Below are 23,071 nucleotides of genomic sequence, written 5' to 3'. Positions count from 1 at the left end.
CCCAGTGGTAGCGAGGCTCCAGGGGAGTTGACCTGCCCCATCTGCCTGGATGCCTACCGCTGCCCCTGCACGCTCAGCTGCGGCCACTCGTTCTGCCTCGAGTGCGTGGAGGGCGCCTGGGATGCGGTCGAGTCCTTCTCCTGCCCGCAGTGCCGAGTGACTTTCCCTCAGAGGCCCAAGCTGAACAAGACCTTGACGCTCGCCAACCTGGTGGAGCAGCGCAGTGCCGCAGAGAAAATGGTCACCGTGGTCTTGTGTGACTTCTGCAACGATGGCACGACCGCTGCCTCGAAGACCTGCCTCAGGTGTGATATGTCCTACTGTGTGACTCATGTAAAGCCTCATCAGGAGACTCCGAAGTTCAGGGACCATATTCTGGTGGATCCAGGTACGAATCCTGAAGACCGCAATTGCAAGATGCACAGAAAGAAGATCACGTTTTACTGCCGACAGGACAAAAAATTGGTCCGCACAACCTGCACCATAGCAGGAGACCACAAGGGTCACGATGTGGCTACGCTGGAGGATGAGCACAAGACACGGGAGGTGAGATGATCTGCGTGTGTGAGCGGGAGACCCTCCTGCGTGAAGTCATAATTTTCATGTAATAACTGAACAATAATATCCAACTAAATATTATATCATTCCTCTCTCAGCTGCCCATTGTTTTTTCAAATTATAACAACCTTGATTTAATTTCAGGTATGCTGAGGTTGTCATAGTGCATAAATAATACAACCACATGTTATTATCAATTCTGTTATATGACACATTTAGAAATGTGCTCTTAGTATTTTTATTTTTTTTCTTATATATAAAAGTCTCCGCGCGCTCGCGCTTGCGGGGGATTTGGCTCTCGGACGGTGTGGTCTAAGACCAAAATAATTTGCCAGCCGGCACGCCCTAAGCCCCGTGGTGGGAATAGGCTATTCCGTTTTCACGTCCGTAAATTTTAAAGTCGTTTAATTAACAAATTAGTGGCATTATTTGTTTAATTATTTACTTATTGCGCGACATCGACCGTACCAACTCACGACAATTTCCCGGTGGGGGGGGGGGGACGGACCCTGCCAAGTGATGCGCGTTCACTCCAGCTCACGGGGGACATTTTATTTTACACGTTTAACAAGGAATTAATATACACATCATGCTGTCAATTTATCTTCACAGTGCCATGTCCTCTTCCCCCCCCCCAACCCCAATGCGTGAAGTTACTGCTATAAAGTCCTTAGATATTAATTTAATATTATTAAAGCACTTACATAGTATTCGTCTGCCTGGGTCGTGGGGATGGTGGGGGCTGGGGTAGCGGCCCAGCCCGCAGCTTGGCAATGTCTCACCTCCTCCGGCTTGCCAATCTAGGCGAGGCCGCGGGCTCTGCACGGGACGAGGCGTCACCACGCCAATGTAAAGTACAATTTTATTGCATTTTTCGCTAACAACTGAGGTTTATTGTTTACTATTATTAAACAAATAAATTTACAAATATTACAATTATAATGCTCGTGTGCAGAAACTACATGTGTGTCCCTAAAGTCCATGTCTGTGTGTGTGAGTCCATATGTGTTTGTGTGCGTGTAAGTCGATGGGTTTCTATGTGTGTGGGTCCATTTCTGTGTGTAAGCCCATGTGTGTGTCTCTTTTTCAAACGGACAATGCCCCATGTGTGTGTGTGTGTACGTACAAGTGTTTGTGTGTCAGTCCATTTGTGTGCATATCAGTCGCTGTGTGTGTGTTAGTCCACATGTGTGTGTAAGTCCATACGTGTGTGTTTCACTCGATGTGTGTGTGTCTAAGTGAATACATGTGTGTGAGTCGATGTGTGTGCATGCCTCAATCTGAGTGTGTAGGTCAATGTGCGTTTACGTGTCTATGTGTGTGTTGTATGTGTCGGGTTATGAAATTTTGATGAAAATAATAAAAAATTATAATTTTCCGAAAAATGCGCAAATCGCATTAATTATGTTAATGTGTGAGTTAATATGCATCAATTATGATAATATGTGTAATTATATGCATAAATTATGATAATCACGGAGATAATCGTAGTAATTTATGCGGATGCTTGCGATTATGTTAATGTGTGAAGTTATGATAATTAGGCTCAGCTTCGTTTATCCAGAGTTATCAATCAGGATAACACGATTATCATCGATTAAACGTTTACCGATTATCCTAGTGTGTGTTATGATTTTTTTAGGTCTCCATTTTCATATCTCATCACAGGATACAGTTATCAAGAATAAGATCGTTTTGCATGGACTTGGAAAGAAGCACTCGAACAGTTGGTGTTAAGCAATTTTATTCTAACAAGCATGTGACATTCTATCATGCAGGTCAAACATCAATAATTCATGAATAACCAAACTCTTATGCATTTGCGATACTATGCATTCGATTAATATGAATAACTAAAATCCTTATGCAATTACGAGGTTATGCAATTACCTAATATGAATGACTAAACATTTTTTATTCATTGGCGAAATTATGCAGTTAACGAAAATGAATGACTAAAACATTTCTTATTCATGTAACTCGACGGCAGCAACTGCTTTGCACGATCAGTTGATTATGAACGCACCACCTCGAAATGGCAACCCTTTCTGAAACGCAATGACAATTTTTCTTATTCGTGTGCGTGCTGTGTGTGCGTTGTCCCCTCGTAATTTTAATTGTGTCGTTAGCTTGTGTGGTGTAGGAGGATACAACCAGCGGCCAGAAGTTTTCTCTGGCTTGGGCGTGGCCGCCGCGAGCGCCTGCTGCTCCCTCGCTCAGCGTGTCGCTCGGCTTGTGCGCTCTCTCTCTCTCTACCGCTGGATGACGAGTTAGCACGATGCTGTCCTTGAAGATGCTCGGTCGCTCGTGTCGCTCGGTGGCGCTGGGTGTCGCTCGTTGGCGCACAGTGGCGCACGGTGGCGCACGGTGGCGCACGGTGGCGCACGGTGGCGCTCGGTGGCGCAGCTCTGCTGGCGCTGGGTGGCGCTCGGTGGCGCTCGCTTGGCGATCTCCGCCTTTCCTGCGGGTTGTTCGCTGGTCGTCACTCTGACGAGGAGCGATGCTTCGTTCGTGGCAGGGTGGACGTTGGCGTCTTTGTTGGCTTCACTCGCAGCTCGGCGACTCAGGGTAGCGATTCTTCTCAGTTGGTGCAGACCTCGGCTTGTAGCGGCACGTCGCTAACCCGCGAACCTCGTCATTCTGGATGACGAAAAACTTCTTGACGATCTGTGGTGGAGTCGAAGCCCTGGCGACGAGATGGGGCTCAGAGCCCTGGCAATCTGTGTGGGGCCCGTGGCCCGGATGATCTCTGGTGGCGATGTGTGGTGGGGCCCGTGGCCCGGATGATCTGAGTTGAATGGATTTTTTTCCGGTTTATATTGAGAAAATCCACTCAGCTTCCCGAGTTGTTCAAAGTCTGTCATAAAACCTTCCTGTGGGTGGGACCATCTGCATCCGTGTGTGTGTGTGTCGTGTGCGTGTCCGTCCGTGTGTTTCGCGTGCGTGTTTGTCCGTGTGTTTATTAGCTTTGAAGACACAGCTGTGTTTCGTTCTGGAAGGGGGGGGGGGTGGGGGCCTCGTGACGGCGCCACCGAAGTTATCCATTAGCCAGACCGATGATTCGCGTCGAGTTATATATATATATAAAATAAATATTCGAATCCATGTTTTTGTTACTGAATAATATTTGTCGCGAAAACCTACGCGTTAAGCGAGCTTAATTATTCCCTCCCTTGCTCGGGATCATATATTTTGTCTCACACAGCTTAAGTTGTTTTGGTTTGGAAGTTGAAATGCGACTTATTTCCATTATGCCCCAGTTATGCCGAAACCGTGTTCCCGATGTTTCATCGTGACCCGATCTCTCATGGAAATGTTATTTCCTTGCGTGTGCAATTTTTGCTGTCCGTGTTGTGGGAAGACAAAGACGGTTGTTTCCACGGTGGAAGCACCCGGCGCATGCGTTTATTTATTTATTTCCGAGAGCGTGTTAATTTCCTTTGAGCCATTGCCCCCTTTATGGGTGTCATTTCCTCGCTTTTGTGCCTGCGTGTGGAGATCCTCTCGGAAAGACAAAGACGGTCGTGTTGCTCGCTTCCCATGGGTGTTGTGTTTGGTTTATTTTGAGAGCCTTATCCGCCCTTGATTCCTCTTCTTCTTTAATTCCGTACTTATTATTTGACTTCGTGATTATTTAATTTCGTATCCCGTCTAGGAATTTTGTTTTGGGGTGACTCAAGTCATAATTATTCTTTGGTGTTTCGGCCCGGCCGCGTAGAAATTATTTAAGGTAAGTAATGTCCGTATTTAATTAACAATTGATGAATCGCGACTCTGGTGTAGACTGTAGTCTGTTTTCCAATTGGAGTAAGGATGGATACTGTTTGCTTACTCTTCATGGCTAAGTTGGTAATTGTTTATATAACATGGTTCAAAACCCGTCTGTGTTTTTTATCGTCAATGTTGTTTCCTTTGTTAAGAATATAACCATCTCTTCCTCCGTGGTGCCCGGCCCTGCAAGGCTTTTTTCGAGAGGGTGTCATTCCAACCCCCCGCCTGCCATTCCCCCCTCCCTTGTTCCTCCTGTGTGAAATTCGGGGAGTTTTTATGATCTTGATTACCCTTCTTTCATGCCCTCTTTCCTTTGTTTTGAGGTATGCGCGCATCTGTGGAAGTGTGGGGGCGTGTCCGTTCTCACGTTGCCCCGTGTCTAAAAAAAACGATATTTTATATGTTGGCAGAATAATTCAAAAAACAAATAATTTTTAAAAAAAATAAAAAGGGGGTACATACACAACATGTGTCAGTCGATGTGTGTGTGTTAATCCATGTGTGTGTATCTAAAGTGCATGTCTATGCGTGTGTGAGTCCATATCTTTGCGTGTGTAAGTCCATGTGTTTGTGTGTGTGAGTCGAAATGTCTGTGTGTGTCAGTCCATGGGCGTCTGTGTTAGTCGCTTTGTGTGCGTGGCTCCATGTCAGTCAGTGTAAGTCAATTTCTTTGTGTGTGTGTAGGTCCATGTGTGCGTGTGAGTGAATGCATGTGCTTTATTGACCTGCTCAAGGCCTATGATCCCATCAGTAGGCCTGGCCTCTGGGTTGTTCGTCATGCTTTCGGAGTCCCTCAAACTTTGCTCACGATCCTTAAGGACCTTCATGATGGTGAGCGGCTCCACGTCAAACTACGTGGCCGTCAGTCAGAGCCATTCCCTCTACACCTTGGGGTTTGACAGGGATGTCATCTGGCTCCACATTATTTAACATATCTTTTGACCACGTAGCTCGTGAAACCTGTATAGGCTGTACCCGAGGAATTACCATATGGTACAGATACAATGGGAGGCTGATCGATGCCCAGGTGCGGTCAAAGGATGCCTCCCTATTGCTCAACCATGTTATGTATATGTAGTGGTGGTATTGACGTGCGCCGACTGTGACAGTGATGGATCACGGGGCGGCGCGGGGTGCGGGGTTGGGCACGCGTTGTGGGCGTGGTGTGGACGCGCGCGCCGGGAGTGACAGATGACGGGGCGGCGCGGCGTGAGTGGTGAGGCACGATGAGATGTGGGAAAAGAGGATCGTAGCCAGCGCCCGGCGATTGGTCGAATAAGTGGGTGCTCGCAGCGACGTCCGCAGGTGGGGTATAAAGGGGGACGCGCGAGAGCACTCGGGGAGAGTTACCCAGTTGAAGACCCGAAGACGGAGCTGACGACCTAGTGCATCCGAGTAGCTCAGTGGCGTTAGTCGCCGAGTAGCTAAGTGGATGTTGGTCAGCCGAGTAGCTCAGTGGCGTTAGTCGCCGAGTAGCTAAGTGGATGTTGGTCATCCGAGTAGCTCAGTGGCGTTAGTCGCCGAGTAGCTAAGTGGATGTTGGTCATCCGAGTAGCTCAGTGGGCGTTAGTCGCCAAGTAGCTAAGTGGGTGGTTGTCACCCGAGTACTAAGTGGATGTTGGTCATCCGAGTAGCTCAGTGGCGTTAGTCGCCAAGTAGCTAAGAGGATGTTGGTCATCCGAGTAGCTCAGTGGGCGTTAGTCGCCAAGTAGCTAAGTGGGTGTTTGTCACCCGAGTACTAAGTGGATGTTGGTCATCCGAGTAGCTCAGTGGGCGTTAGTCGCCAAGTAGCTAAGTGGGTGTTTGTCACCCGAGTACTAAGTGGATGTTGGTCATCCGAGTAGCTCAGTGGGCGTTAGTCGCCAAGTAGCTAAGTGGGTGTTTGTCACCCGAGATACAAAGTAGGTGTTAGTCACCTGTAACCAAGTTTGATAAAATAAAGAGTGTGTTACCCGTGAAGTCGTCTCCCGCCGAGTTACTACATTACATATACCGATGCTCTGGTCATTGCTGCTCACTGCTGCTGAACCTGGAGCTTGCCACTAAGAGGTGGGGCCTTACCATCAGCCCCACCAAAACTAAGCACCTGCCTGGGTATTTTGTACCATTGAACAATCCACCCCCACAACTCACAATTGGTGATGCGGCAGTTGTGGAGAGATTGCTGAGATTCCCATACCTGGCCAGTGTGCTCATGACCGGCTCCGGTTTAACAGCAGAGGTCTCACTCTAAATCAGTCGAGCGCCATTATCTTTTCATCGGCTGCGTTACGCTGTGTGGAAGCTACCTGGTCTCATGCTCCGCATGAAGCTCCAGGTCTTCTCGGCCATGGTAATTCCCTCCCTTCTCTACGCTTGCGAAACGTGCACCCACCTATTGGAACATCTTCGCCAGTTAGAAACATTTAGGCTGGCCTGCTAACGATCCATCCTGGGTTTAACCATTTGTGTGTGTGTGCGCGTCTAAGTCAATGTGTTTCTATGTGTGTGGGTCGATGTCTGTGTGTAAGTTCATGTGTGTGTTTGCCTTTTTCGCCCGGGCAACGCCGGGTACTTACTGCTAGTACAACACTATATCCTTCCTATCAGAACTTGCCCTAACAGTTTGTTAAATGCTATATATGGGATATTTTTTGTGCCCAATTACATTCCTATCTGAGTGCTCGTACCCTCGTGCGTGCCCGTGTGAGTACTCGTGCCTTCGTGCGTGCCCGTGTGCAGCAGTTGGACATTTCGGAGCTGAACGCGGTGGGAGCTGGCCGCGAGGCCAAGCGGAGGAAAAAGGCCCCAGGTCGGTAAACCCAGTGCTGGGTCTCCTCGTGGCCCCTGCTTCTCTAGGGAACGTCAGTCCACCGCCAGACGATGGCTTCCCGCACGCCGTCGCAAACTCTCGCCATCCCATGATGACAATTCGTTTCACTCCCTAACATTAACTGATTTCGTCGCAACACCTCCGCAGTGGTCAAGCTTTGTGCTTGTCCTTCGGCCGTCCCTTATCGTCGCGTGTCCGGCCCCGGCACACTGAATACGATGTGCGAACCGGCTTGTGCGATGTGATTCTGCTCTGGCAGAGGAGGAACAGGGGGAGAAGGTAGCTAAGGATGAGGCGGCCGTGAACCCCGTGACGCCAGACTACGCCGCTGGACTTGTGTCAACTCCGGTACTCGCCCTGCTCACACCGCATTCACACTACACTCATTCACACCCTACTAACTCCCAACTCACTCCAATCACACCGCACTCACACTTTTCTCACTCACCACACTCACACCCGACTGCACACAAACGCCACTCACTCACACCCCACTCACTCACTCACACAGCACTCACCCACTCACACTGCACTCACACCCCAGTCACACCGTACTCACACCTCACTCACACCGCATTCACGCCACTCACTCACACCGAACTTATTCACACCCCAATCACTCACACTCCATTCACACCACATACACACCGCATTCACACACCACCCACACCCCACTCACTCAATAACACCCCACTCATTCGCACACACTGCACTCACACCCCAGTCACTCACACCATATACACTCACACCATACTCGCTAACCACAAATATACTACTGGCAACTACAACCCAACTCGCATGATGTAGCCACTTGACTTGAAGGGTTATGATGTTGAGTATAAAAAAATAATTCAAATGGCAAGAAAAGCAAAGGGTTGTTTTTGTAAGTGCAATGTGTGATGCAACGTCTGCCTGTGTGTGAACTGACTCTGTTGTTTAGTATGTAGCAGCGCAAAAGGTGATTCTTATCGACCCTCTGTCTTTCAGAAACTGGGAGCACTGAGCAATGACAGCTCGATGCCTTCCACCAGCTACCTGCCGGCCACACCCATCATGATCCCTTCCTCGTCCTACAACCCCAGCACAGACGCCCCCTCTGGTAAATAAACTCACCCCCACCCTGTCGCACAGCTGCATGCCAGGGTGCTTCTGTCGCGATTTCCCTGGTCTGTTCCATCAGAGATATTATCGAATAAAAACATGGTATGCAAATTACACGAGTTAGGCCTATCCACCCTGTTAATAGCTGCAGTGAATAGCCACCCAGATGAATTCAATGCATCCTTGTTTGTAGAATGCAATGTGAACCTCAGCATTAAACATCATCTCAGACTGGATTCACATCTTAACTAAACAACCCGAACACACACTCTTTGGTTCTTTTGGTCAAGTCACGTAGGTATCAAATTAAATAAATTAAATCATGACTTTTCGGGCGCAACAAAAGTGTCTGTCATCAGGTGGGACAACCACAGAAAGAAACAATTGCTGAAGTGGGCAAAAGGGCTGCTGTAACAGGAGGCTATAGAGGTAAGAGAGGGGGAGGAGCCAGGGAGGAGAGATAGAGAGGGGGGTGTTGAGTAGGGGGAGTGGAGACGTTGCTAGAGGTATTAGCCCGAACACACAAACCTGGACATTTTGCTTCATCATTGTCAATGGACACATTGATACGTTTTGACTTTTTTTTTTAAATCGTACATGAAAGCGGTAGTAAACATGCATGCTCGCTCATACCAGCAATAGCGAAACTGCCCGGCTGTATATCGTGGCGAAGCAACGGTCCGCATTGAAGCACCGCTCGGCGTGTATGGCACGGTTTACAGGCGCAGGTGGGGCAGCAGCCATACGCGATGCCCTGCAGTCGAACCGCACCCCCGAGGAGCCCCCCAGCTCCCCGACCGTCCCCGTGCTGCAGAGCCCGTTCAAGCAGCGGGCGCCTCTCTACAGCAGTGGCCTGCCCTCCTCCGCGGCTGCCCCCGCTGCTTCCCCGAGCCCCACCACGCCGCAGCCCACCACCCCCAACCTCGCGCAGGCCTCAACTAGCCAGCAGCTGCCCGTGCCCGTTCCACAGCCTCCTACTGCCACCACCACCTCCACTGCCACCACCACCGTCGCTCAGCAGCAGCAGCAGAAGACGCAGCAGAGCCAGCCTAAGAAGAACCTCTCGCTCACGGTGAGTGGCCAGCTCGGAGGTGCATTCCCAAGTCTGGGCGGAGCGTTTCCCTGGTCTGCCGAGTGTTGGGCGGCGCTCGTAATCAATGGTGGCACATAAATTGGTTCTCATCGACTTTGGAAGAAAACGGTCTTGAATTGATATCTGACCAGTTTTGCAGAGGTTGGTCTTCATTAAATAATATTAGAATTTATAATTTTCGCAATAAAAAATCTCACCCCAAAGTTCATGGATCTCACTAGCAGGATACAGACTAAGAAAATTGAGGGACAATACATGGACTCATAAAAAAAAAAACACTGCAGCATCCAAGACATCTTGGTATTTTAATAACATCAAGCATTGTCTCAATAATATTTAGCACCACTTGTTACAAGAAGGTAAAAGAAAAACCCGCTCGATCGACATAACACGTGCCACATAAACGTCATATAGGAAACATATAGGTGTCCGAGTTTGTATGAAGTTGAGGCTGCAAGGCTCCTACATGTCCTGAAGTGACATTATTAACTGAAAGGTGAAAGGTGTCATGTGGTGATCTAGGTATAGCAGAGACCTACCCGCAATGCCAGATCTCGTATCTCTCAATGCGAATATATCTTATTTGCACAAGCAAGTGATGCCTAAGTGTGTCACCAGTCTCTATCTCAGCCACATTAGGTCCACAATCACCCGGTAAGGCTGCAGCTGGCTGCTACGGCCCTACCTGTGCTGATGAACGGCTGTCGTGCGTCTCTCCAGCTCACAGTGCCTCTCAGTGCTACTCCCAGTTTCACGTACAGAAATGCCTTAGTCACACTCCGTTAAACATGCACCCTTCACCTTATCCCGAATAAAATGTGCATGCACATTTATAAGGCACACTCTTTAGTAAGCATGCCATGAGCAGTGCTGCAGTTCATCATAACTCGATGAGCATAACTGCTCTTGAGTGCGCTCAAAATCAGTGGCTTAACGTGTATTGGGTTGGAGGCCGGAGTTGTGCACAACTACCAGCTCGACGCATGTGTGAGGGGAGGGCCTCGAGGCCTGTGCGTTAACAATCACACATTTAAAGTAGCGAGCGTTTGGCTCAAAGCATGCATAGAAACACACACTTTAGACAGTGAGATGTATAAACTCTCGTATTGCATCAAACAACGTTAACTTGTAGGCAGTTCTGCTCGTGGGCTATGCCATTCTGCAGAGTAGCTACACAGTCTTTGTTTTACGAGCAGAGCACTCGGAGCTTTGCGAGAGCAAATAGCCGACTTGTGCACTATGCAGTGCAGTTTAAATGGGAATTTTGGCCTCAACATCCCATAATTATTTATTATGCTTTGTCCTGTACTTGTCCCAAAGCCAGGCCTTATGGTTCCTGCCAGTGGCGGCTCCTGAAAAATCTCTCAGGGGGGGCAAATGTCTGGATGATTGATAAGGATAAGGTCCACCCATGCAAAGGATAAATTAACAGCTTAAGCATGTAAAGGCAACTTCACTTCTTACAATACATCTTGTTTGTTTCTATACTCACTATTAATACAATCCACTCATGTTTATTTTATTAAAGATTCCACTAGGTGGCGACAAATAATTTTGTTGGATGAAACGTGCTTACGTATGATGACGTAAGCACTTTAGTGCGAGCCCTCCCGGAAGCCATAGAGAATACATTGCAGCGCCCCCCGTTCGAAAAAAAACATCTTTGAATGTAAGTCTATGGGACCACTCGGGGCGATTCTCAGCCGGAGGGAAATCGCCCAAAAAGAGGCGGTACTCCACAGAACGTAGCATGACGCTGATTGGACTATATCCAGAGGCACAGTGACGGCTAGCGTGACTCTGTGGTTGAATGACATTGGTGGTGCGTCGCCCAATCGCCCTAATGAAGAAACCGCCCCTGGTTCCTGCCATCCTCGATGACTTAACACTCAGAAGGTTAGCCGGAGGTGAACTCGCAAGACACGGAGTCGCCACTTATAGTTGTAAAACGCAGATGCTCAGGCCTGGTGGCCACGCCCATTACGCAAGGAATAACAATCGATGATTATGGCTGTGACTTCGCAGATGACCCATCTCAACATAAGTGTGTTCTGAAACACCCTTAGACAACCATCACAATATTAATATGGACAAGGCAACACGGACAGCACCAGGATCAGGCGCTATAAATCAAACACACTATCACATTACTCCTCTTATATGAGTTTGGGCTTGCTTGCTGATGCCGTTGAGGTTAGATATATATTTGCAATTGGTAGATTTATTCCATTCCTCTAAATCGGTAGTAATTAATTTCTGATTTGTAGTTATCTTAGCCGGCAGTGTAATGGGCAGCCGCTGTCCACTGGCTCTCGTGTCTGACGATTGGGGTTGTGTCCCCCCACCCGCGGGCCACACACCATTCCGGCCCAGAGCCTCCACGCCAATCATGCTCACAAAACACAGCAATTACTCTCACAATAAATCCCGCAGTCACTGGTACGCGAACGTTTAAAACAAAAATGTAGTCGCGAGTTTGTGCCACCAGCCTGCATGGTGATCACACTAATGTAAATTGATCGCTGGCCCCAGGTAGGCAAGCTTTTCTAGCCATGGCTTTGTTTGCACCACCGCCGAAAAGCAGATTGGAGCCGTGCTGGGGCAGCCCAACACGGCTCCTTGTCCCAAAGCTTCAGGGGCGTGAGACTGTGGAGCCAAACGCTTCTCACTATATCTGAGAGACTGAATACGGGTATCACTAAAAAATGTGTGTGGATAGGTTATCAATATTTGTTTTACTGTCGTATAAATGCTCAATACTTTTGCATACATGTTTTGTATTAATTATCTGTCTTTGTTGATGTTATGCTACAGAGAGAACTGTTGTTTGCTGCCATAGAGTTGTTTAGAACTGCAAACAAAGTTGCAAGGCCAGAGAAGGCCTTGATCTTGGGATTCATGGCCGGGTCTAGAGGTGAGTGGTGCTCCTGCCTGGGTTCACGCTGAGTGTGAATGAATTGATGTTGAACTTCTTTTGCACCGGACGTAGCTAACTGCTTATTGGAGGTAAAGCTGTTGTAGTGATAATATATTATAACATAATCAAAACTTTTGACGCAATGACCAATGCGTGCTGACAAGCCGCTAAATTGCAACTTCCATCCTTTTGGAGGCCACATTTAATGTCAGCCCAGCTATTTAGGACCTACGGCTCACTCTAGAGCAGTAGTTTTTAACCTAGGGTGCACGCACCCCCTGGGGGTGCGAGATGTCCTTTTCTGGGGGTGCGAGACATGGGCAGATTTTTTTAAAAGGTAAATAACCGAAACTAATTAAGCACAGGCACGTTAGTACAACTACTTGGTTTCATCAAACCTATGTATTTATTAACATTATGCATTTTGTTACGATTGAAAACAAAAGGGGTACAAGGCTGCAGTAATGGTTAAAAACACTATTCTACAGGCACTCCCACTCTCAAAATCCACACGCCACTGCATACCTGTCTCAAGATTTATTATTTGTAGACGTGCAGCTTGTGTTGGGTTTCCAGAGTGGATGATCGTGGAGCGTGGTGGCACTTGGTAGAACTTGCACAGAGAGAGAGAAGGGTGTCTTCAGAAAGCAGTAGAGCAGCCAGTTTATTCACCGATTGTACATGTAGAGTCGTAGTTATTCCACGTATTTGTGAGTTTTCTTTGAGTGTCCCAGTCTATTCGCAAATTAACCAAAGTTGTCACTTGGGTATGGTGCCAAACATTATTTTAAGTGTTTTGTTGTTGTTACACAATTCAGAAAAATGTTGGTGCAATCACGGTCACATGAATGGTAATGCTCAATCTGGGTTATAATAGATAATTCATTAAAAAAGAAGATAAAATATGTTCTCATCGATTAAGGGGAATACTTAACAGGCAAGCCGGAGTAAAAACGTCACATTGTCAATGATTGCATTCTGTGCAGCAACTCTCAATGCAGCTTTGTGCCAGTCAGCCTCGCTTACCTCGCAGCGGCAACAGTCATAAGCCTCGTCATTGCATTCATTTAGCGTCCACGCTACAGGGTCGCGCGTGTGTGTGACCACCGGCACGTGGCGTCCCGTGTGTTTTTGCACGCAGAGAACCCGTGCCCTGACCAGGGCGACATCGTCCAGATCAAGCTGAGCGAGCACACGGAGGTGCGGCCCAAGGCCGACGGCACCGGCAGCACCACCATGCTGGTGGACACCGTGTTTGAGATGAACTACGCCACGGGCCAGTGGACGCGCTTCAAGAAGTACAAGCCCATCACCAACACGTCCTGAGACGGCGACGCACGCTCACGGAGATTTGTGTTCCTGGTGATCAGATGTGAGCCCTTGTAGCAGCACTGCCCTGTATCATATGTGATTGCTCTCGGACTTTAGTTCTGATCGGACTAGCAGTCGCAACTGCACACGTCATTTAACTTACCGAAAATGTACTCGCGCAAGATGGTAAATAAGTGAATATGCCTTTGCCTTATTAATTTTCTAAAATAGAAATGTGGTGACGTTAATAGTGCCGTCATATTTTGTAAACATCATTGGCAATGCCCTGTGTATTTTCCCTGAATATTGTTTCGATTTGTTAATCCCTTCAAAGCTTAACAATACACATGGTCTCTGTTTGAATTTTTCTACAGTGATCGTGTGTAATACTGTTCACCTTCTGACGTATGTATGGCCGTGGTTTCGTTACATGTTGTTTAACATGGCTAAACTGTCACGTGTTTGTCAAAGAGGTGTCCTTGGTTGATATTTTTCAGATTGTTTCGATGGTATTTAAAACAACGTCAAACATCGGTTTAAAGGTCATTTTAGCATTTTTCTTTGACGCACCCTTGTGCCGACGGTCACCCCGTTGCGCACGAGCACTCAGGCGCGGGTTCTCTGCCGGCGCTCGCCGTGGCGACGGCACCAATCTCTCCAAGCGAGGGGCACTCACGAGCGACGATGCACGCATTCGCCTGGCCTCGTTTCACTCGAGACCGCACGGATGCATCTGTGCGGATGGGCGCGTGGTTTATCGAACGTCGCTCTGAAGCAGAAGCGCTCGGAGACGGACAACGCTGAATGAAGCGCCAAACCAAATCCTGAAAAAATGTTCAGTCGTTGGTAACTTCACTTCTCACAGCCCGACGTAATTGCAGGTGGGAGCCCGCGATTCAAACCCAGCAACTCGGCTCTCCTGGCTTGGTGCTGTGATGTAGGCATTAGCATATCCGTCCAGCCATCTCGAACATGGCACATTAATTTTTTCATCTACATTAGCGTTTTAGCTCTTGGTATCTGAACACCGGTTGTCCCATCTCTCAAGTCCTAACTGACCAACACCATTCAGTGGCTTGGAACACTACAAGTGAGCTCAATGAGGAATTAAACATTTGTGTAATGCCATATTAAGTACATTCCTAAGGCAGCCTGGGTGAGACCTGCGCATGCCGATACCTATTGGCTATCTCGCATGGAGAACGAGAGGCTGGTGCTGTGTGCATGAGGGGATTTATCCAGGCAGTTGACAATTGACACTGATCACAGGCAGCACAAGAAAGTCATCCAAGGACTAAAGCTTTAATCATGGGGAAATACAATGGCTAAATAACCTAATACAATTATTGTGATGATGCATGTACCTACAGGGGCATTTGAACCGCAAGGTCAGCACAGCACCACTCTAAGCCTTTCCTGAGTTGAGGACCTTCAACCAAATCATGATACAGTACTAGACAATGTTCCCCCCCTCCTTTTCACAGTAAATGTACATAAAATAGCAGTGGCCTCAATTGTAGTGTAGTCAAGATCGTCTCATTTTGAGTCGAGTTAACAATATTATAAAGTGGAATGTGAAATCCTTAGTTCATGTTACATCTCCTTTATGCCGGCGTTGTCCTGCAGGCGTTTAGTTGCATAGACAGGGTTCTGTTGTGTAAGCGGTGTGAGTGGGTGCTTGGTCGGTGTTCCTGTGCCGTGTTGTGTCCCTAGGAAGGCCCTTGTTGTGGGCACAGCTGCCGGTTGTGACAGCCACATTTGTCAACGCTTTAGAGTTGGTGGTGAAAATGACAATGGCCAGACATTTCTCCTTTAAGCACGGTTGGCGACGTACGGTGTGAAAGAAGTTCAACATATTGAGATGGTGGTCTAGATAAGTCGTGCTTTCACGAGGTGGTTTCAAGGGGCTTTGCACAGTTGTACGCTGTGGACTAGGTTGGGGAGGAGGTGACACTTGCTGCACTAGGGAAGCCCCTCTAGAATGTGGTGCAACAGCAGCCCTGCCTATTGCTGCAGTGAATCAGCAGACTTTACTGAAGCTGTATATTAAAGAGATGAGTGGAAGGCTAAATGGGGACAATTAAATATGTCCATACGGCTTCAGTGGACTGAAATTACAATGATCTCACAGCTGTTGGGCAATCTCTTCGTTATCTCAATGCATGCTTGGCTCATATTGGGTTATGTTCTCCAGAAAGCTATCCAATGTCAGTATGTTGAACTTCTTTCGCACCATATATAGCCAAACATGCTAATAATAGGTGTGTATAAATGTGTTACCGTTCTCGTGTGCTAATTTAAATTGGCAGTGCTAAATACGCAAAGGTTGCCCAGGACTTGTGAACTCCTCTGATCGCGTCCCCTGTAGTGCAACTAGATATAATTTTTGGGTTTATACACCGAGCCCATTGCGCACGTGTCTGAGGTAGCAGAAATGAGTACTTGGCGTCGCCTCTTATGAATTATAAGTGTAGAACCTGAGATGACACGCGCCACGCGTTTGGTTTCGGTGCAAGCGTGCAGCGTACAGTGGGGGCAACTGAGGACATAGAGTTGTTGTTGCGCCAATTAAGGGGGGAGGTCATTAAGAGACGCCACAGGTGTTAAGGGAACTGAGGACGCAGGCCGGTGATTGGTCGAGAGAGTAAGTGTCTACGAAAACAACATCACGTGACATCACGTGAGGCTGGGGGCCTGGGGGCAAGTAGCGAAGCGGGGGATGACGTAATTCGTTGGCGCTGATTGGTTCGGGGATAAAGGAGTGAGCGTATGGAGATACAGGAGTCTTGGTGAGTGTTGAGTCGGAGCTGGAGACGGTGCCTGGGACAGAGACGGAGCAACAGAGAGTATAGTATAAGGTAGCAGTGAATAAGAGCGTATAGTATAAGGTAGCAGTGGACAAGAGTGTATAGTATAAGGTAGCAGTGGATAAGAGCGTCTAGTATAAGGTAGCAGTGGACAAAGAGAATACAGTATACGGCAGCAGTGGATATAGAGAGTACGGACAGAGTAGCAAGGACGGAAGGAGTACAGCGTAGCGAGCAGCAGAGTATCGGACCTGAGTGGAGAGAGAGAGAGCGAGCGAAGCGGCGGAGCGAGCGAACGGAAGAACATTGAGCGATGCTGTCGGAGATGTGAACTATATGCGGAATAAAAGGAACGAGAAAGACAAGAAGTTGTCGCGTCAATAAGAGTCCTACATAAGCATTGTTTTTTTTACCTGGTCAAGCCCACTGAGCTATGCAGCTCTTTTTCAGGTAGGAACAATGTTCCACACTGCCCACCAGGGATTTTTTGTCTGTCTGACTGTCGTGCATAAATAAATATATAATACAAACAGCTCTTTGATTGGTGGAGACCTACTGCCGGGTACGGAGAGGGGAGGTGCCTAAGGGAGGATGGTCAGGGGAGGGGCCTAAGGAAGGGGGGAGTCAGGAGAGGGGCCTCTAAGGGGGGGGGGGTCAAAGGAGGGGCCTAAGGGAGGTGGGATCAGGAGAGGGGCCTAAGGATATGGGGGGGTGGTCAGGGGAGGGTCCTAAGGGAATGGGGGTGGGGGGAGGGGCCTAAGGGAGGGCGGGTAAGGGGAGGGGCCGATAGTAAAGGGGGTTGGCTACCTGCCTGGCTGCCAGCGTGGTGGGGATGTAGCTCAGTGGGAGAGTGCACGCTTTGCATGTGTGAGGGCCCGGGTTCAATCCCCGGCATCTCCATGTTGGAAGCTTTAATTTATGTTTCCAACAAAGGTTGATTTCCAAAATTAATTGGCTGTGTCCATGTCCCTGTAATCGGGGTGCACGTGAACTCTCGTAAATATTACCCGATATGAAGGATACCTTCGGATGAATTTGTCTTGATTTTCGGAACTTGCTGTTTGTATAACTACCGATGCACACAGTGATCAAATTGTTTACTTAAACATTTGGAGATGAAAACAAGTGCTTAGAAGTATCCAATACACTTTTTTATTTTCGAATAAAAAATTTCCAAGAATAAATAAATTGGGAAAGCATTATAGTATCCATCCACATGTATTCTTGTTATTTCTTTTTGTTTCAAAGAAATACATTTTGCTTGGACTGTGCAAACACGATGTGTACAGGGCCCAGGGCCAACAGCAGATTGAGTGGGGTGACAAGGGAGAGGAAGAAGCTGATGACGAAGTTTCACCCCGGCATCTCCACGAGCTGATGTTTTGTCAGTGGCCAATTTTACTCTAAGGAATATGCGTGGCCTGGACAAAAAACGCCTGCTTGTTTTCATTCGTTATGGTTGCTGAGCACAGATCCAGAAGACCAACATGTCATACGGTCAGCAATGAACAGCACTACAACCAAAGTTGTAGTCGATAACATTTAACATATTTATGGAAATTACAAAGATTATTAGACTTGAAATCATCGCATGGACTTCCAAATTCGAGCAGTGCATGGAAGAAGCCGAAAGAAAAGTGTTGTGACCTGCCGAGTGGTGGTCGAACGGAGTGGGTGAGACGAAAATCAGTCTGGAGTCTTCATCGCTGAAGGATAACTCAACGAGTGGAATTATATCAGGATACTTTGGAAATTTTCTTGAAAAGAGTCGAGGTAAATTATGCCTAGGTAATTGAATGGGAAATCAAATTGTGATTTGAAGAAGAAATATGATCGTTGAATTTTTAACAAAACACTAAAGACCCAGATGGGTCTAAAACCCACAATCCCCCAACTACCAGAAGCTGGTGACTTATCCATTAGGCCACTGGGCCATATTCATCTAGCCGTGTGTTCTTTGTGATGACCCCTAATGTGGATGAGATGTCACTTTCTGTTTCAAAGAACAAATTTGACCTAACGTCTTCGCTCATTTACCAGCTTCACATTCCCTATTGCCGTACAAATACTGGAGGAAGGGCCTTTGCTATTGATGCCCCCAGGGTTTGGAATGCTATTGCCAATAAACTGCAACTTGAATCACTACCTATGAGATCTTCACTCAAAACTGCTCTAGAGGAGTTGTACACCCCTAGCTGCCACTGCAATTCAGTGGCATAAAATGCAATGTTTCGCTCCGGATGATCGCTGCAAAGTATGCAAAGTATGCAACGTATTATCTGTGTTTTGATTTAGTGCACTGATCTTAAAGGTGCATTGAAAAATGTTGATACTCCGACTGATGCTCCTACTGTTGTGGAGTCTCTCATGCAGCCAGCTATGGCTGCAGAGTTTGGTAGTACATGTTGTTTACGTCGTTTATTGTGAAAATTCGGTCACAGTTCCTATGACCACTGTTTCATTGCTTTTATGGCTTTATTTTGGTGATTTTCGAAAAGTTTTTTGGTTTGGCCATGTTTGTTTGTTGTAGTACAGAGTTAGACTGATGGCCTTAATCTAAGTTGTCTTGTGGTTGTTGTTGTTTGATTTGCATCCCACTGGGATTTTTGCACACAGTGTTTGTGTACGGTGTTTTTTCTGCAATATTTAGCTGTCTTTTCTTGGATTTTCGGTTTGCACATAGTCACTATAAGATGTATTCTTGTTCATGTTTTTGTTTTTTGTTTGTTGCGGTTGCACCCGATTCAAGAACCGATTGGCTCACAGGGCTATACCTAATAAATTAACTTGCACTTGAACTTGAACTTTCATGGTCCTCGGAAGTAGCCCAGGTAATGCTTGCTTCCAAGTGCCGCTATCTAACAACCGGGAAAAGGAACAGATCTGCGAGATTTCTGAGTAGAGTCTTCAACTCAGGCCATGACCCCTATAGCCCCCTTACACAACGAGGTCACATGTCATAGGGTCAGCAATGAACAGCACTACAAAGTTGTAGTCGATAAGAGTTCACATAATGCAGGTAGGAACAACAGTTCCACACTGCCCACCAGGGATTATTTGTCTGTCGTGCATAGCCACGCCCTCGATTTGTATTTCATAGAGCGCTTCGGGCGGGCTCAGCACCACGTGACGCGCCGCGTGACACGGATCGCACGAATGCGCTGCCCAACCAAGTTCCTACCTGCCCACTCCGAAGGAACGTGTTACAAAACTGACACCTTTATACAAGGCATCATGTTTGCAATAACCACAACACAAGTAGTCAAAATGCAAACAAAAAGAAACAACTCTGATAATGATAATAATATGCACTGTTCTTGAAGTTGATTGGTCCACACCCGAGACAGCTTTCCTTAGAGCCTAGTCTCCACTGGTGTTGGACCAGATGACACCAAAAGGCGTACAACTCAATGCTTACCCCGACCTCTCAATACTCTGATAGTGCACTGTTTTTGAGTTGCACGCCTTTTGGTGTCATCTGGTCCAACGCCAATGGAGACTAGGCTCTAAGGAAAGCTGTCTCGGGGATGGACCAATCAACTTCAAGGACAGTGCATATTATTATCATTATCAGAGTTGTTTCTTTTTGTTTGCATTTTGACTACTTGTGTTGTGGTTATTGCAAACATGATGCCTTGTTTAAAGGTGTCAGTTTTGTACCAGTTTAAAGGGTGAGCAGCTACAAAATGTGACCCCGAATTGCTATTGCAGCCATTAAAATTGTGACGTCGCTCTTTTTTTTACGTGGGAGAGAAAGGAGTTAGGATCCATTTTCTCTGACGTGAAATTCCCTTAATTTTCTTATAGGGCACCAGCGCGGCATTTTCAACATTGCTTTAACGGCGATGAATAGGACAATAACTCCATCAGGAATACAGAGAAACTTACTGTGTAATTGATTTAAAACATGTGATGGAGCATTACCACATGATACCATTAAAATATGAACTGCTCTATATATTTTAATGCAAGTGTAATGTGAGGTTACACCTGGATGATAATGATAGGCTCTGCCGGCCTCAGCCCGCAACCAATGGGGAGTCGAGCCAGGGGCGTGGCCCTGGACCTGGACAGTATCTTTGGGAAAGTTCCAGGGGTGTGACTGAGGATTGGCTGTGTGGTATCACGTGGGCCAGGGATTAAAAGGGGCGGAGAAGGACAGCACGTGGTCAGTGTGCGGAGGAACGAAGGGGGAAGCTACGCTGGTGCCGTGGTCCGGAGCCTGCCACGTGGCAGGCCGCGGCAGTCTCTCTCTCCCTCTCACGCTGTCTGCCAACAGCGTGAAGGAGCATTAGAAGTAGAGGAACGGATGTTGTGAGAGCTGTGGACGAAACTTAATATAAAATTCTGAATTCCCGACGTCTCAACGGGGTTTATTACACAGCACACCCTTTAAGAGTGTGCTCCTAATCTCAGCTCGTTACCTGTATTAAAGACACCTGAGAGCCAGAAATCTTTCTGATTGAGAGGGGGTCAAATACTTATTTCCCTCATTAAAATGCAAATCAATTTACAACATTTTTGACTTTTTTTAGTTAATCTGTCTCTCACTTCAAAAAACCTACCATTAAAATTATAGACTGATCATTTCGTTGTCAGTGGGCAAACGTACAAAATCAGCAGGGGATCAAATACTTTTTTTCCCTCACTGTATAAGAATAGGTTTTACCCTTTCTGGCAATAAAACAGGAGTTGTGTTAAGATGTGAAAACACCAAACAGAAACTTTTGCAAGGAATAATGTCTGCATTAACCACACACAGTACTTGTGGTGAATATGCAAAGAAAACATGCTCTGATAATTATATAGGCATTGTATTTGAAACGGATTGGCCAACACCAGAGACAGGGCATTTGAAGCTCTGGGTGAGCAGCTACAAAATGTGACACCGAATTGCTATTGCAGCCATGCAAATTGTGACGTCGCTCTTTTTTGTACGTGGGAGAGAAAGGAGTTAGGATCCATTTTCTCTGACGTGAAATTCCCTTAATTTTCTTATAGGGCACCAGCGCGGCATTTTCAACATTGCTTTAACGGCGATGAATAGGACAATAACTTGATCAGGTATACAGAGAAACTTACCAAGATTTGGAATTGATTAACTATGCCTCGATTCGTCATGCACTATTGAAACACTTTGCTCAAGGACGCGAACATACTGTGGAGGATAATAATTTATTGACAACCAAGTGCAACCAACTCTTCAAAAGTCTCGCCAACAGTAACAGCGCACATTTACATAACCCCGTAAGTCCACCGGCTTAATACGGCGACCCCACAGCGCGTCGATACGATCGCCTCGTCACCCGCTCCCGGGTGACGAGGCAACGCTGCAGAAACCCACCAGCTTGGTGCGCAACATTCACTCTCGAGGTCGCGTGCAGACTCGGGGATTCCCCACAGGACCCAACGGTAGTGCAGCACTCCCAGGATTCAAAGAAGCCTCAACCTTAACCTTGGCTCACACTCACAACGGCGCCCTTTAATGGATCAACGCAGCCGCAGCCTCGGGACTTGGTTGGTTGCTCTCAACAGAGCTCTGAGCAAATCCACCCAGTATAGTAGTGTAGTGTATAGTAGTGTAGTGTATAGTAGTGTATAGTAGTGTTGTGCATAATATTGTATAATAGATGGTGGATGTGATAATGGTGATTATGGTGGGTTTTGTTGTATTGATGATCATGATGATGGTAATGATGATGATTGTGATTATTATGATGATTATGGTGTTTTTTGTGGTTTTGATGATGGTAATAATAGTAATGATTGTGATTACTATGATGATGATGGTGATCATGGTGGTTGTAATGATGATGATGGTGGTGGTGATTGCGGCAGTGTTGGTGGTGGTGATGATAGGTTATGGTGATGATGATGGTAGTGATGGTGATGATAGTGGTTGTGATGATAGTGATGATTATGATGATAGTGATGGATGTGTAATGATTGTGGTATCATTACTGGGTACACACGCACACGTATGACGTCACTGTCCCAGGAGCGTTACTACCACGTGGGTCGACAAACACATGACGTCATCCCGGCTGGAGGCGGGAATGACGTCAGGGCCGGTGCTGGACACGTGACCGGATCCCAGTGGGGGCCGGGGGTCCAGGGGGCCCTCGGGGGGGCACGTGGACGGCAGGGGGACTTCTAGAGGGTGCTCGAAGGGAGGCGTGGCCGGGGTGGTGACCGGGCATGCCGAGCCCCATATAAGCGGCCTCCTCAGTAGGTTCGAGGCTGTTCCTGCGAAGAATGAAGACGCCTCGCGAAGATGCTAAGAAGAGAAGGCCTACAGTGAGCGGACTGCTAGCAGCCACCTGGCTGGGTCACGCTGGAGTAGCTAAGAGACAAGTGTGTGTTAGCTAGGGTAGGTGTTGAGTAACCGTTGTGTTCATTAATAAAATGAGTGTTGCCTCCCAAAAAATGTGTGTGCGCCTAAATTGAACCCATTACAGATGTGATTATGGTGTTTATTGGTGTTGATAGTGATGGTGGTGATCGGGGTCGTGGTGATGATGGGGATAATGATGTTGATTATGTTGGTGATATTGATGATAGTGATGCTGATGATGATGGGTTGGTGGTGATGTTAGTGATGATAATAGAGCAATGATAATGATGAAGATGATCATGATGGTGGTAATAATGATAATGGTGGTGATGGTGATGACAGTGGTGGTTGGTGATGACTATGGTGA

At 47.2% G+C, this 23,071-nt stretch overlaps 2 protein-coding genes and 1 non-coding gene across 3 annotated transcripts in view; all 3 read left to right on the top strand.

Moving 5' to 3' along the window:
* The first annotated feature begins 237 nt into the window (after positions 1-237).
* LOC144952733 (tripartite motif-containing protein 14-like) overlaps positions 238-23,071 on the top strand; it is a 146,089-nt gene continuing 123,255 nt past the window's right edge. The window contains exon 1 of the mRNA XM_078883225.1: positions 238-546. Coding sequence (XP_078739351.1) covers positions 238-546 — 309 coding nt within the window. The remainder of the gene's footprint in view (positions 547-23,071) is intronic.
* Positions 3,256-13,813, top strand: LOC144952625 (negative elongation factor A-like). Its single transcript, XM_078883109.1, has 7 exons — positions 3,256-3,318; positions 7,051-7,120; positions 7,401-7,489; positions 8,129-8,240; positions 8,965-9,314; positions 12,150-12,249; positions 13,394-13,813. Exons 1-7 carry the CDS (start codon positions 3,256-3,258, stop codon positions 13,576-13,578), a joined length of 969 nt encoding a protein of 322 aa, XP_078739235.1. The 3' UTR covers positions 13,579-13,813.
* TRNAA-UGC (transfer RNA alanine (anticodon UGC)) lies at positions 17,199-17,270 on the top strand. The gene has a single exon. It is a non-coding gene; the product is annotated as a tRNA-Ala (tRNA).

This window comes from Lampetra fluviatilis, chromosome 69 (genome assembly GCF_964198595.1).
Source record: "Lampetra fluviatilis chromosome 69, kcLamFluv1.1, whole genome shotgun sequence".
NCBI lineage: Eukaryota > Metazoa > Chordata > Hyperoartia > Petromyzontiformes > Petromyzontidae > Lampetra > Lampetra fluviatilis.
The sequence above is the reverse complement of the archived record's forward strand: the minus strand, read 5'-3'. Positions and strand labels throughout refer to the sequence as shown.